This window comes from Panulirus ornatus, chromosome 12 (genome assembly GCF_036320965.1).
Source record: "Panulirus ornatus isolate Po-2019 chromosome 12, ASM3632096v1, whole genome shotgun sequence".
Lineage (NCBI taxonomy): Eukaryota > Metazoa > Arthropoda > Malacostraca > Decapoda > Palinuridae > Panulirus > Panulirus ornatus.
The window spans coordinates 45,236,742-45,250,967 of NC_092235.1; the positions used below are offsets into that span (position 1 = coordinate 45,236,742).

The 14,226-nt window shown below is 41.4% G+C and overlaps 1 protein-coding gene across 2 annotated transcripts in view; it reads right to left on the bottom strand.

Moving 5' to 3' along the window:
• Nucleotides 1-14,226, bottom strand: part of LOC139752029 (uncharacterized) — a 200,938-nt gene that overhangs the window by 71,754 nt on the left and 114,958 nt on the right. For both annotated transcript variants that reach the window (XM_071667820.1, XM_071667821.1), the window contains 2 exons: nucleotides 3,138-3,308; nucleotides 2,065-2,194 (listed from right to left, as the gene is read on the bottom strand). In XM_071667820.1, the coding sequence (XP_071523921.1) occupies nucleotides 2,065-2,194; nucleotides 3,138-3,308 (301 nt within the window). The remainder of the gene's footprint in view (nucleotides 1-2,064; nucleotides 2,195-3,137; nucleotides 3,309-14,226) is intronic.

The window sequence follows — 14,226 nt, forward strand, 5'->3', positions numbered from 1 at the left end:
CATGAACTTTGCTTGAAAATACTTTAGTAAAACTTTCAATGCAGTAAAAATAACATGTGCCAATGTGTACTAGAATGCATTTTACTAAACCAAAAGTGATACACTGCAACAATGAAATTATAAAGTGCCTGCTGTCTAAAAGAGTAGCACATGAGAAACTCAAAGAGACCAACAACACACACTGTAGAGTAAATCATGTAGTTTTGCAGAAAGGAACTAAGAGACTTATATGACAAATCAAAAATATGCATGAAGCACATACTGCCAAAAATAGCAAAGGAAACCCTTACGAATTTTATAGTTATGTCAGAAGCAAAAGGGTCATTATCCTGTCATTATGGAAAATGGTCACTTTGGTTCAAGACAATGAAGTCACAGCAAAAATCATAAATGAATCATTTGCATATGCTTTATGACTGAAAATACAACTATGTTCCAAATCCAATTTCACTGATAAGAAAGGAGAATGTTCTAAAATATACTAACTCCACAATCTCTAAGGATAGGGGAGAAAGAATACTTACCACGTATTCTCTGCATGCCGTAGGTGACTAAAAGGGGAGGGAGCAGGGGCCTGGAAATCCTCCCCTCTCGTTTTTAATTTTCCAAAAGAAGGAACAGAGAAGGGGGCTAAATGAAGATATTCCTTCAAAGGATCAGTCCTCTGTTCTTAATGCTATCTCGCTAATGCGGGAAATGGCGAATAGTATAAAAGAAAAAAGTGATATATTGTACTACCAGCAATAAACATAATGGAAGTAAATAAAAAAAAGCAGACCCTGATATGTTTTCTCCGTGGACAATGAAAGAGGTGAAAAATTAAATAGTTAAACCATTGACAATTCATATTCCCAAAAATCCCATATCTATGTGAGGATACATTCCTGCACCAAAAAACATTTGCCTTAAGACATAATCAAACAAACTTAAGAAGACAGAACCTCTTTTGAACACCTATCTAACACAAATTCTATAATGTTTTGATGAAATTTTGATAATAATAATGAAAATAAGGCGCAAAAGTAAAAACAATATTTTCAACACCATATGCTAAAGCTATTGATGCATATAATGGTTCTGCAGGAAAATGATCAGATACTACTAGATAGGAGAGAGAAGGGCGGTAGGATCATCTATCTCATCATCTGAGTTATCTTTTCCTGCCGTTATTTTGTTAAGGTCCCTCTATAAATAATTAAAAAATAATTTACATATCCCGTACAAAAAAGTGTAAGTCATCAGGAATCATCATATAGTGAATCCTCCTTTTCTGATTTGAAGAACAATAATCATTTCCCTCTTTATAAGCCTCCACAACACTTCAAAGGTCTACTGCAAGTCTGGAAGGAGGCGATTAACAATTTGTCAAGGCAAGAATGGGTGAGATTTTACAAGATATTGCTGAGCTTTACCATATCAGGAGAACTTTGTATACACCGTATTTCAACTATTAACTGCCAATATCAAGATCAACTAACTGGAATTACTGTATAATGCATATTACAATCATCACTTTTGTATTACTACTCACATCAATCCCCACTGTCACTACATTAAAACAATACGCAACAAGGAAAGCTGAATATGTTTACAGAAAGACATGCATAAAATCATCATAGATTACCAATTCATGAGAGGTATGCTTTTTACTATTTTTCTATACTGAAGGCTCCAGTCACACCCATAAAGCTTCAGAGAGACAGGTCTTGAAAGAAAAAAGGGGCAAAAGAACTAAAGAGGAAAAAGTAAAATTCAGAGCATTTTCCAGGATAAGGAAAGTTTGACTTTTTGAAAGGGACAGGTCAGTGTTATTGGGTAAGATGTGAGAAACTTAAGAGTTTGAAGCTTATTTATGAAAAAGATATGGATAACACAACATCCCACTCTAGCAACCAAAGGCAGCAGAGAATGTATGAGATGCAAAGACTTGAAAAGTACATGGCACAACTAACAGGGGAGACCATTCTTATTACAACACTGAAACTATATACTACACAAAGTAAAGTTAGTGGGAAAAAGTAAAATAATGAAATGAGTACAAGAAACCACAAATAACTAACTCACTATCTTGGAAATGTTGCATAAGCTCTGGTGAACCTTCTGGAACAAGCAAATGTGATACAACAGCCTCAATGCAATATTGTGGATCTTCAGGATATAATGTTTCTAAGATCTTCACTAAATCCCAGTAAGCCTGAAAGTAAACATATAAAAACAGTGCCTTCTGCCCTGGATATAGTAAACTAGTGAAAAATGTCTATATATTTGCTGTTGCCAATACCTTGCTTCCAGTACACAACTGAGTAATTTGCACCTGCATACTATGCACTAAATAGTTAGAAATTTTACATATATTTCTCATTTGTTATCTGTTACTTTTCTTTCAAACTAAGCATTGTTTCTGATTTCTTCTGCTATCACAGCCTAATGGTGTTGGTGCTAGCATTCCTTGGTGTTCTGAAGTGTCCTGCAAACCTGGCTTCACATCCTTCACTCATGCCAATATAAGGTTCCATTAGCTTTCATCCTCATCTTACACAAAACTAATAAGCCTAATTTTTGTCTCCTAAAGGGGTCTGTAACTTTCATTCTCTTATATTCATCATTTATTCCTCTCACATCCCTCAAACCCAAATGAACCTGCATCTCATAAAAAGCTGCTGCAGATATAATGCTTTCGTCTGAGGTCACATGCATCTTTTGAAAGTATTATTTTCTAAAAGTGGGGTCCCAAATTTCAACTACACACGCCTGATATAAAAAGGCAAGGGCACCCAACTTGTTGAGGTATACATATTTCATAAGTAATGCTTCCCTTAATATCCGAACCACAGAAAACAGAGGATGGATGTTGCGAGTCTTTACAACTTAAACTGAATGGAACTAAGCTCAAGACATCTTAGTATCATAAACAGAAAGAGAAAATGAGAGAGGTCCAGAGAAAGGGGAGAAGACATCAAGAGAACAACAACTATCCAGATGACACTGAGATATCTAAATATTGACTAACATATGTATATTGTAATAAGAGACTTTATCCTCAGCATATCTAGAACTGGGTAAATAAAATACAGTGCAAAAGTCTAAGGCATATTTCTAATTTGAAAAAAAACCCTCAAATGTTATAAAAGAATTACCTGCCTCGGAATCAAAGGATCTTCCTCTGTAGGACTTGATCTACTGAATACAAGTGCTGCATAACATTTAATAAGTTCCAAGAGTCTCTGCCAAACTTCTGGTGATGTCTCATCATATGCTGTAATCGAAGTCACTTGCATTCTCGGCAACTCAACATCCCAGTAATAGCCCTGTTCATATAAAAGTTAATTAAACTTATGTTTAACTGAAGAAACATGTTTTTGAAAAGAAATATCACCATATAATCACTCTACATAGGAATTTTCTATTTCAAAGAGGTATATATTTTTTATATCGTACTTTGTTGCTGTCTCCCGCGTTAGCAAGGTAGTGCAGGGAAACAGACGAAAGAATGGCCCAACCCACCCACATTCACATGTATATACATAAACATCCAGACACGCACATATACATACCTATACATTTCAACATATACATATGTATACATACACAGACATATACATATATACACATGTACATAATTCATGCTTGCTGCCTTATTCATTCCCAGGAAAAGACAGCCTCCTCCCCCAACATGCACGCGAGGTATCACTAGGAAAAGACGACAAAGGCCAAATTCATTCACACTCAGTCTCTAGCTGTCATGTATAATGCACCGAAACCACAGCTCCCACATACAGGCCCAACAAAACTTTCCATGGTTTACCCCAAATGCTTCATATGCCCCGCGTCAATCCATTGACAGCAATTTGACCCCGGTATACCACATCGTTCCAATTCACTCTACTCCTTGCCCGCCTTTCACCCTCCTCCATTTTCAGGCCCCGATCACTCAAAATCTTTTTCACTCCATCTTTCCACCTCCAATTTGGTCTCCCACTTCTCGTTCCCTCCACCTCTGACACATATATCCTCTTTGTCAATCTTTCCTCACTCATTCTCTCCATGTGACCAAACCATTTCAAAACACTCTCTTCTGCTCTCTCAACCACACTCTTTTTATTACCACACATCTCTCTTACCCTTACATTACCTACTCGATCAAACCATCTCACACCACATATTGTCCTCAAACATCTCATTTCCAGCACATCTACCCTCCTGCGCACAACTCTATCCATAGCCCACGCTTCGCAACCATAAAACATTGTTGGAACAGCTATTCCTTCAAACATACCCATTTTTGTTTTTGGAGATAATGTTCTTGACTTCCACACATTCTTCAACGCTCCCAGAATTTTCGCCCCCTTCCCCTACCCTATAATTCACTCCTGCTTCCATGGTTCCATCCGCTGCCAGATCCACTCCCAGATATCTAAAACACTTCACTTCCTCCAGTTTTTCTACATTCAAACTTACCTCCGAGTTCACTTGACCCTCAACCCTACTGTACCTAATAACCTTGCTCTTATTCACATTTACTCTCAACTTTCTTCTTCAACACACTTTACCAAACTCAGTCACCAGCTTCTGCAGTTTCTCACACGAATCAGCCACCAGCGCTGTATCATCAGCGAACAACAACTGACTCACTTACCAAGCTCTCTCATCCACAACAGACTTCTTACTTGCTCCTCTTTCCAAAACTCTTACATTCACCTCCCTAACAACCACATCCATAAACAAATCAAACAATCGTGGAGACATAGCACACCCCTGTCGCAAACCTACATTTACTGCGAACCAATCACTTTCCTCTCTTCCTACACGTACACATGCCTTACATCCTCGATAAAAACTTTTCACTGCTTCTAACAACTTGCCTCCCACACCATATATTCTTAGCACCTTCCACAGAGCATCTCTATCAACTCTATCATATGCCTTCTCCAGATCCATAAATGCTACATACAAATCCATTTGCTTTTCTAAGTATTTCTAACATACATTCTTCAAAGCAAACACCTGATCCACCCACATACACATGTATATATATACACATCCACACACACAAATATATTTACCTATACATCTCAATATATTTATTTATTTATTTATATTTATTTTGCTTTGTTGCTGTCTCCCGCATTAGCGAGGTAGCGCAAGGAAACAGACGAAAGAAAGGCCCAACCCGCCCACATACACATGTATATACATACATGTCCACCCATGCACAATATGCATACCTATACATCTCAATGTACACATATATATACACACACAGACATATACATATATACACAAGTACATAATTCATACTGTCTGCCTTTACTTGTTCCCATCGCCACCTCGCCACATATGGAATAACAACCCCCTCCCCCTCATGTGTGTGAGGTAGCGCTAGGAAAAACACCAAAGGCCCCATTCGTTCACACTCAGTCTCCAGCTGTCATGTAATAATGCACCGAAACAACAGCTCTTTTTCCACATCCAGGCCCCACACACTTTGCATGGTTTACCCCAGACGCTTCACATGCCCTGGTTCAATCCATTGACAGCACGTCGACCCCAGGTATACCACATCGTTCCAATTCACTCTATTCCTTGCACGCCTTTCACCCTCCTGCATGTTCAGGCCCCGATCACTCAAAATCTTTTTCACTCCATCTTTCCACCTCCAATTTGGTCTCCCACTTCTCCTCATTCCCTCCACCTCTGACACATATATCCTCTTGGTCAATCTTTCCTCACTCATTCTCTCCATGTGACCAAACCATTTCAAAACACCCTCTTCTGCTCTCTCAACCACACTCTTTTTATTTCCACACATCTCTCTCACCGTTACATTACTTACTCGATCAAACCACCTCACACCACATATTGTCCTCAAACATCTCATTTCCAGCACATCCACCCTCCTGCTCACAACTCTATCCATAGCCCACGCCTCGCAACCATACAACATTGTTGGAACCACTATTCCTTCAAACATACCCATTTTTCCTTTCCGAGATAATGTTCTCGACTTCCACACATTCTTCAAGGCTCCCAGAATTTTCGCCCCCTCCCCCACCCTATGATTCACTTCCGCTTCCATGGTTCCATCCACTGCCAGATCCACTCCCAGATATCTAAAACACTTTACTTCCTCCAGCTTTTCTCCATTCAAACTTACCTCCCAATTGACTTGACCCTCAACCCTACTGTACCTAATAACCTTGCTCTTATTCACATTTACTCTTAACTTTCTTCTTTCACACACTTTACCAAACTCAGTCACCAGCTTCTGCAGTTTCTCACATGAATCAGCCACCAGCGCTGTATCATCAGCGAACAACTACTGACTCACTTCCCAAGCTCTCTCATCCCCAACAGACTTCATACTTGCCCCTCTTTCCAAAACTCTTGCATTCACCTCCCTAACAACCCCATCCATAAACAAATTAAACAACCATGGAGACATCACACACCCCTGCTGCAAACCTACATTCACTGAGAACCAATCACTTTCCTCTCTTCCTACACATACACATGCCTTACATCCTAGGTAAAAACTTTTCACTGCTTCTAACAACTTCCCTCCCACACCATATATTCTTAATACCTTCCACAGAGCATCTCTATCAACTCTATCATATGCCTTCTCCAGATCCATAAATGCTACATACAAATCCATTTGTTTTTCTAAGTATTTCTTGCATATATTCTTCAAAGCAAACACCTGATCCACACATCCTCTACCACTTCTGAAACCACACTGCTCTTCCCCAATCTGATGCTCTGTACATCCTTTCACCCTCTCAATCAATACCCTCCCATATAATTTACCAGGAATACTCAACAAACTTATACCTCTGTAAAGTGAGCACTCACTCTTATCCCCTTTGCCTTTATACAATGGCACTATGCAAGCATTCCGCCAATCCTCAGGCACCTCACCATGAATCATACATACATTAAATAACCTTACCAACCAGTCAACAATACAGTCACCCCCTTTTTAAATAAATTCCACTGCAATGCCATCCAAACCTGCTGCTTTGCCGACTTTCATCTTCCGTAAGGCTTTTACTACCTCTTCTCTATTTACCAAATCATTTTCCCTAATCCTCTCACTCTGCACATCACCTCGACCAAGACACCCCACATCTGCCACTCTATCATCAAACACATTCAACAAACCTTCAAAATACACACTCCATCTCCTTCTCACATCACCACTACTTGTTATCACCTCCCCATTTGCCCCCTTCACTGAAGTTCCCATTTGCTCCCTTGTCTTACGCACTTTATTTACCTCCTTCCAAAACATCTTTTTATTCTCCCTGAAATTTAATGATACTCTCTCGCCCCAACTCTCATTTGCCTTCTTTTTCACCTCTTGCACCTTTCTCTTGACCTCCTGCCTCTTTCTTTTATACCTCTCCCACTCATTTGCATTTTTTCCCTGCAAAAATCGTTCAAATGCCTCTCTCTTCTCTTTCACTAATAATCTTACTTCTTCATTCCACCACTCACTACCTTTTCTAATCAACCCACCTCCCACGCTTCTCATGCCACAAGCATCTTTTGCGCAAGCCATCACTGCTTCCCTAAATACATCCCATTCCTCCCCCACTCCCCTTACCTCATTTGTTCTCACCTTTTCCCATTCTGTACTCAGTCTCTCCTGGTACTTCCTCATCTCAATGTATACATATATATAAACACACAGACATATACACATATACACACGTACATAGTTCATACTGTCTGCGCTTTATTCATTCCCATCGCCACCCCGCCACATGAAATGATAGCTCCCTCCCCCCACATGTATGCGACATAACGCTAAAAAAAACCAACAAAGGCCACATTTGTTCACACTCAGTCTCTGGCTCTCATGTATAATGCACCGAAACCACAGCTCCCTTTCCACATCCAGGCCCCACAAAACTTTCCATGGTTTACCCCAGACATTTCACATGCCCTGGTTAGATCCATTGACAGCACGTCGACCCCAGTATACCCCATACTTCCAATTCATTCTATTTCTTGCATGCCTTTCATCCTCCTGCATGTTCAGGCCCCAATCACTCAAAATCTTTTTCACTCCATCTTTCCACCTCCAATTTGGTCTCCCATTTCTCTTCGTTCCCTCCACCTGACACATTTATCCTCTTTGTCAATCTTTCCTAACTCATTCTCTCCAAGTGACCAAACCATTTCAAAACACCCTCCTCTGCTCTCTAAACCACACTCTTATTATTACCATACATCTCTCTCACCCTTTCATTACTTACTCGATCAAACTACCTCACACCACATTTTGTCCTCAAACATCTCATTTCCAGCACATCCACCCTCCTGCGCACAACTCTATCCATAGCCCATGCCTCGCAACCATATAACATTGTTAGAACCACTATTCCTTCAAACATACCCAGTTTTGCTTTCCAAGATAACGTTCTCGACTTCAACACATCTTTCAATGCTCCCAGAACCTTCGCCCCCTCCCCCACCCTATGATTCACTTCCGCTTCCACGGTTCCTTCAGCTGCCAAATCCACTCCCAGATATCTAAAACAACTCACTTCCTCCAGTTTTTCTCCATTCAAACTTACCTCACAATTGCATTGTCCCTCAACCCTACTGTACCTAATAACCTTGCTCTTATTCACATTTACTCTTAGCTTTCTTCTTTCACACACTTTACCAAACTCAGTCACCAGCTTCTGCATACCAGCGCTGTCTCATCAGCAAACAACAATTGACTCAATTACCAAGCTCTCTCATCCAACAATAGACTGCATATTTGCCCCTCTTTCCAACACTCTTGCATTCACCTCCCTAACAACCCCATCCATAAACAAATTAAACAACCATGGAGACATCAAACATCCCTGCCGCAAACCAACATTCACTGAGAACTAATCACTTTCCTCTCTTCCTACTCGTACACATACCTTACATCCTCGATAAAAACATTTCACTGCATCTAACAATTTGCCTCATACCATATATTCTTAATACCTTCCACAGAGCATCTCTATCAACTCTATCATATGCCTTCTCCAGATCCATAAATGCTACATACAAATCCATTTGCTTTTCTAAGTATATCTCACATACATACATCAAAGCAAGCACCTGATCCACACATCCTCTACCACTTCTGAAACCACACTGCTCTTCCCCAATCTGATGCTCTGTATATGCCTTCACCCTCTCAATCAATACCCTCCCATATAATTTCCCAAGAATGCTCAACAAACTTATACCTCTGTAATTTGAGCACTCACTTTTATTCCCTTTGCCTGTGTACAGTGGCACTGTGCAAGCATTCCGCCAATCCTCAGACACCTCACCATGAATCATACATACATTAAATAATCTTACCAACCAGTCAACAATACAGTCATCCCCTTTTTTAATAAGTTCCACTGCAATACCATTCAAACCCGCTTCCTTGCCGGATTTCATCTTCAGCAAAGCTTTACTACCTCTTCTCTGTTTAACAAATCATTCTCCCTAACCCTCTCACTTTGCACATCACCTCGACCAAAACACCGTATATCTGCCACTCTGTCATCAAACACATTCAACAAACCTCCAAAATACTCACTCCATCTTCTTACATCACCACTACTTCTTATCACCTCCCCATTAGCCCCCTTCACTGATGTTCCCAATTATTCCCTTGTCTTATGCACTTTACTTACCTCCTTCCAACACACCTTTTTATTCTCCCTAAAATTTAGTGATACTCTCTCACCCCAACTCTCATTTGCCCTCTTTTTCACCTCTTGCACCTTTCTCTTGACCTCCTGCCTCTTTCTTTTATACATATCCCACTCATTTGCATTATTTCCCTGCAAAAATTGTCCAAATGCCTCTCTGTTCTCTTTCACTAATAATCTTACTTCTTCATCCTACAACTCACTACCCTTACTAATCTGCCTTCCTCCCATGCTTCTCATGCCATAAGCATCTTTTGCACAAGCCATCACTGCTTCCCTAAATACATTCCATTCCTGCCCCACTCCCCTTATGCTCTTTGCTCTCACCTCCCTCCATTCTGCACTCAGTCTCTCCTGGTACTTCCTCATAAAAGTCTCCTTCCCAAGCTCACTTACTCTCACCACTCTCTTCACCCCAACATTCTCTCTTCTTTTCTGAAAACCTACACAAATCTTTGCCTCCACAAGATAATGATCACAAATCCCTCCAGTTGCGCCTCTCAGCACATTAACATCCAGACGTCTCTCTTTAGCACGCCTATCAATTAACATGTAATCCAATAATGTTCCCTGGCCATCTCTCCTACTCACATATGTATACCTATGTATATCTCCCTTTTTAAACCAGGTACTCCCCCATCACCAGTCCTTTTTCAGCACATAAATCTACAAACTCTTCACCGTTTACATTTACAACACTGAACACCCCATATACACTAATTATTCCCTCAATGTGCTGAGAGGTGCAACTGGAGGGATGTCTGATCATTATCTTGTGGAGGCGAAGGTGAAGATTTGTAGGGGTTTTCAGAAAAGAAGAGAGAATGTTGGGGTGAAGAGAGTGGTGAGAGTAAGTGAGCTTGGGAAGGAGACTTGTGCGAGGAAGTACCAGGAGAGACTGAATACAAAATGGAAAAAGGTGAGAACAATGGAAGTAAGGGGAGTGGGGGAGGAATGAGAAGTATTTAGGGAATCAGTGATGGAGTGTGCAAAATATGCTTGTGGCATGAGAAGCGTGGGAGGTGGGTTGATTAGAAAGGGTAGTGAGTGGTGGGATGAAGAAGTAAGATTATTAGTGAAAGAGAAGAGAGAGGCATTTGGACGATTTTTGCAGGGAAAAAATGCAATTGAGTGGGAGATGTATAAAAGAAAGAGACAGGAGGTCAAGAGAAAGGTGCAAGAGGTGAAAAAGAGGGCAAATGAGAGTTGGGGTGAGAGAGTACCATTAAATTTTAGGGAGAATAAAAAGATGTTCTGGAAGGACGTAAATAAAGTGCGTAAGACAAGGGAGCAAATGGGAACTTCAGTGAAGGGGGCTAATGGGGAGGTAAAAACAAGTAGTGGTGATGTGAGAAGGAGATGGAGTGAGTATTTTCAGGGTTTGTTGAATGTGTTTGATGATAGAGTGGCAAATATAGGGTGTTTTGGTCGAGGTGGTGTGCAAAGTGAGAGGGTTAGGGAAAATGATTTGGTAAACAGAGAAGAGGTAGTAAAAGCTTTGCGGAAGATGAAAGCCGGCAAGGCAGCAGGTTTGGATGGTCTTGCAGTGGAATTTATTAAAAAAGGGGGTGACTGTATTGTTGACTGGTTGGTAAGGTTATTCAATGTATGTATGACTCATGGTGAGGTGCCTGAGGATTGGCGGAATGCATGCATAGTGCCATTGTACAAAGGCAAAGGGGATAAGAGTGAGTGCTCAAATTACAGAGGTATAAGTTTGTTGAGTATTCCTGGTAAATTATATGGGAGGGTATTGATTGAGAGGGTGAAGGCATGTACAGAGCATCAGATTGGGGAAGAGCAGTGTGGTTTCAGAAGTGGTAGAGGATGTGTGGATCAGGTGTTTGCTTTGAAGAATGTATGTGAGAAATACTTAGAAAAGCAAATGGATTAGTATGTAGCATTTATGAATCTGGAGAAGGCATATGATAGAGTTGATAGAGATGCTCTGTGGAAGGTATTAAGAATATATGGTGTGGGAGGCAAGTTGTTAGAAGCAGTGAAAAGTTTTTATCGAGGATGTAAGGCATGTGTATGTGTAGGAAGAGAGGAAAGTGATTGGTTCTCAGTGAATATAGGTTTGCGGCAGGGGCGTGTGATGTCTCCATGGTTGTTTAATTTGTTTATGGATGGGGTTGTTAGGGAGGTGAATGCAAGAGTTTTGGAAAGAGGGGCAAGTATGAAGTCTGTTGGGGATGAGAGAGCTTGAGAAGTGAGTCAGTTGTTGTTTGCTGATGATACAGCACTGGTGGCTGATTCATGTGAGAAACTGCAGAAGCTGGTGACTGAGTTTGGTAAAGTGTGTGAAAGAAGAAAGTTGAGAGTAAATGTGAATAAGAGTAAGGTTATTGGGTACAGTAGGGTTGAGGGTCAAATCAATTGGGAGGTAAGTTTGAATGGAGAAAAACTGGAGGAAGCAAAGTGTTTTAGATATCTGGGAGTGGATCTGGCAGCGGATGGAACCATGGAAGTGGAAGTGAATCATAGGGTGGGGGAGGGGGCGAAAATCCTGGGAGCCTTGAAGAATGTGTGGAAGTCGAGAACATTATCTCGGAAAGCAAAAATGGGTATGATTGAAGGAATAGTGGTTCCAACAATGTTGTATGGTTGCGAGGCGTGGGCTATGGATAGAGTTGTGTGCAGGAGGGTGGATGTGCTGGAAATGAGATGTTTGAGGACAATGTGTGGTGTGATGAGGTTTGATCGAGGAAGTAATGTAAGGGTAAGAGAGATGCGTGGAAATAAAAAGAGAGTGGTTGAGAGAGCAGAAGAGGGTGTTTTGAAATGGTTAGGGCACATGGAGAGAATGAGTGAGGAAAGATTGACCAAGAGGATATACGTGTCAGAGGTGGAGGGAACGAGGAGAAGTGGGAAACCAAATTGGAGGGGGAAAGATGGAGTGAAAAAGATTTTGAGTGATCGGGACCTGAACATGCAGGAGGGTGAAAGGCGGGCAAGGAATAGAGTGAATTGGATCGATGTGGTATACCGGGGTTGACATGCTGTCACTGGATTGAATCAGGGCATGTGAAGTGTCTGGGGTAAACTATGGAAAGTTGTGTGGGGCCTGGCTGTGGAAAGGGAGCTGTGGTTTCGGGCATTATTACATGACAGCTAGAGACTGAGTGTGAACGAATGGGGCCTTTGTTGTCTTTTCCTAGCGCTACCTCGCACACGCGAGGGGGGAGGGGGATGGTATTCCATGTGTGGCGAGGTGGCGATGGGAATGAATAAAGGCAGACAGTGTGAATTGTGTGCATGGGTACATATGTATGTGTCTGTGTGTGTATATATATATATATATGCGTACATTGAGATGTATAGGTATGTATATTTGCGTGTCTGGACGTGTATGTATATACATGTGTATGGGGATGGGTTGGGACATTTCTTTCGTCTGTTTCCTGGCGCTACCTCGCAAACGTGGGAGACAGCGATAAAGCAAAAATAAATAATTTTTTTATTTTTGCTTTGTCGCTGTCCCCCACGTTTGCGAGGTAGCGCAAGGAAACAGACGAAAGAAATGGCCCAACCCACCCCCATACACATGTATATACATACGTCCACACATGCAAATATACATACCTACACAGCTTTCCATGGTTTACCCCAGACGCTTCACATGCCTTGATTCAATCCACTGACAGCACGTCAACCCCGGTATACCACATCGATCCAATTAACTCTATTCCTTGCCCTCCTTTCACCCTCCTGCATGTTCAGGCCCCGATCACACAAAATCTTTTTCACTCCATCTTTCCACCTTCAATTTGGTCTCCCACTTCTCCTCATTCCCTCCATCTCTGACACATATATCCTCTTGGTCAATCTTTCCCCACTCATTCTCTCCATGTGCCCAGACCATTTCAAAACACCCTCTTCTGCTCTCTCAACCACGCTCTTTTTATTTTCACACATCTCTCTTACCCTTACGTTACTTACTCGATAAAACCACCTCACACCACACATTGTCCTCAAACATCTCATTTCCAGCACATCCATCCTAATGCGCACAACTCTATCCATAGCCCACGCCTCGCTACCATACAACATTGTTGGAACCACTATTCCTTCAAACATACCCATTTTTGCTGTCCGAGATAAAGTTCTCGACTTCCACACATTCTTCAAGGCTCCCAGGATTTTCGCCCCCTCCCCCACCCTATGATCCACTTCCGCTTCCATGGTTCCATCCGCTGCCAGATCCACTCCCAGATATCTAAAACACTTTACTTCCTCCAGTTTTTCTCCATTCAAACTTACCTCCCAATTGACTTGACCCTCAACCCTACTGTACCTAATTACCTTGCTCTTATTCACATTTACTCTTAACTTTCTTCTTTCACACACTTTACCAAACTCAGTCACCAGCTTCTGCAGTTTCTCACATGGATCAGACACCAGTGCTGTATCATCAGCGAACAACAACTGACTCACTTCCCAAGCTCTCTCATCCCCAACAGACTTCATGCTTGCCCCTCTTTCCAAAACTCTTGCATTCACCTCCCTAACAACCCCATCCATAAAC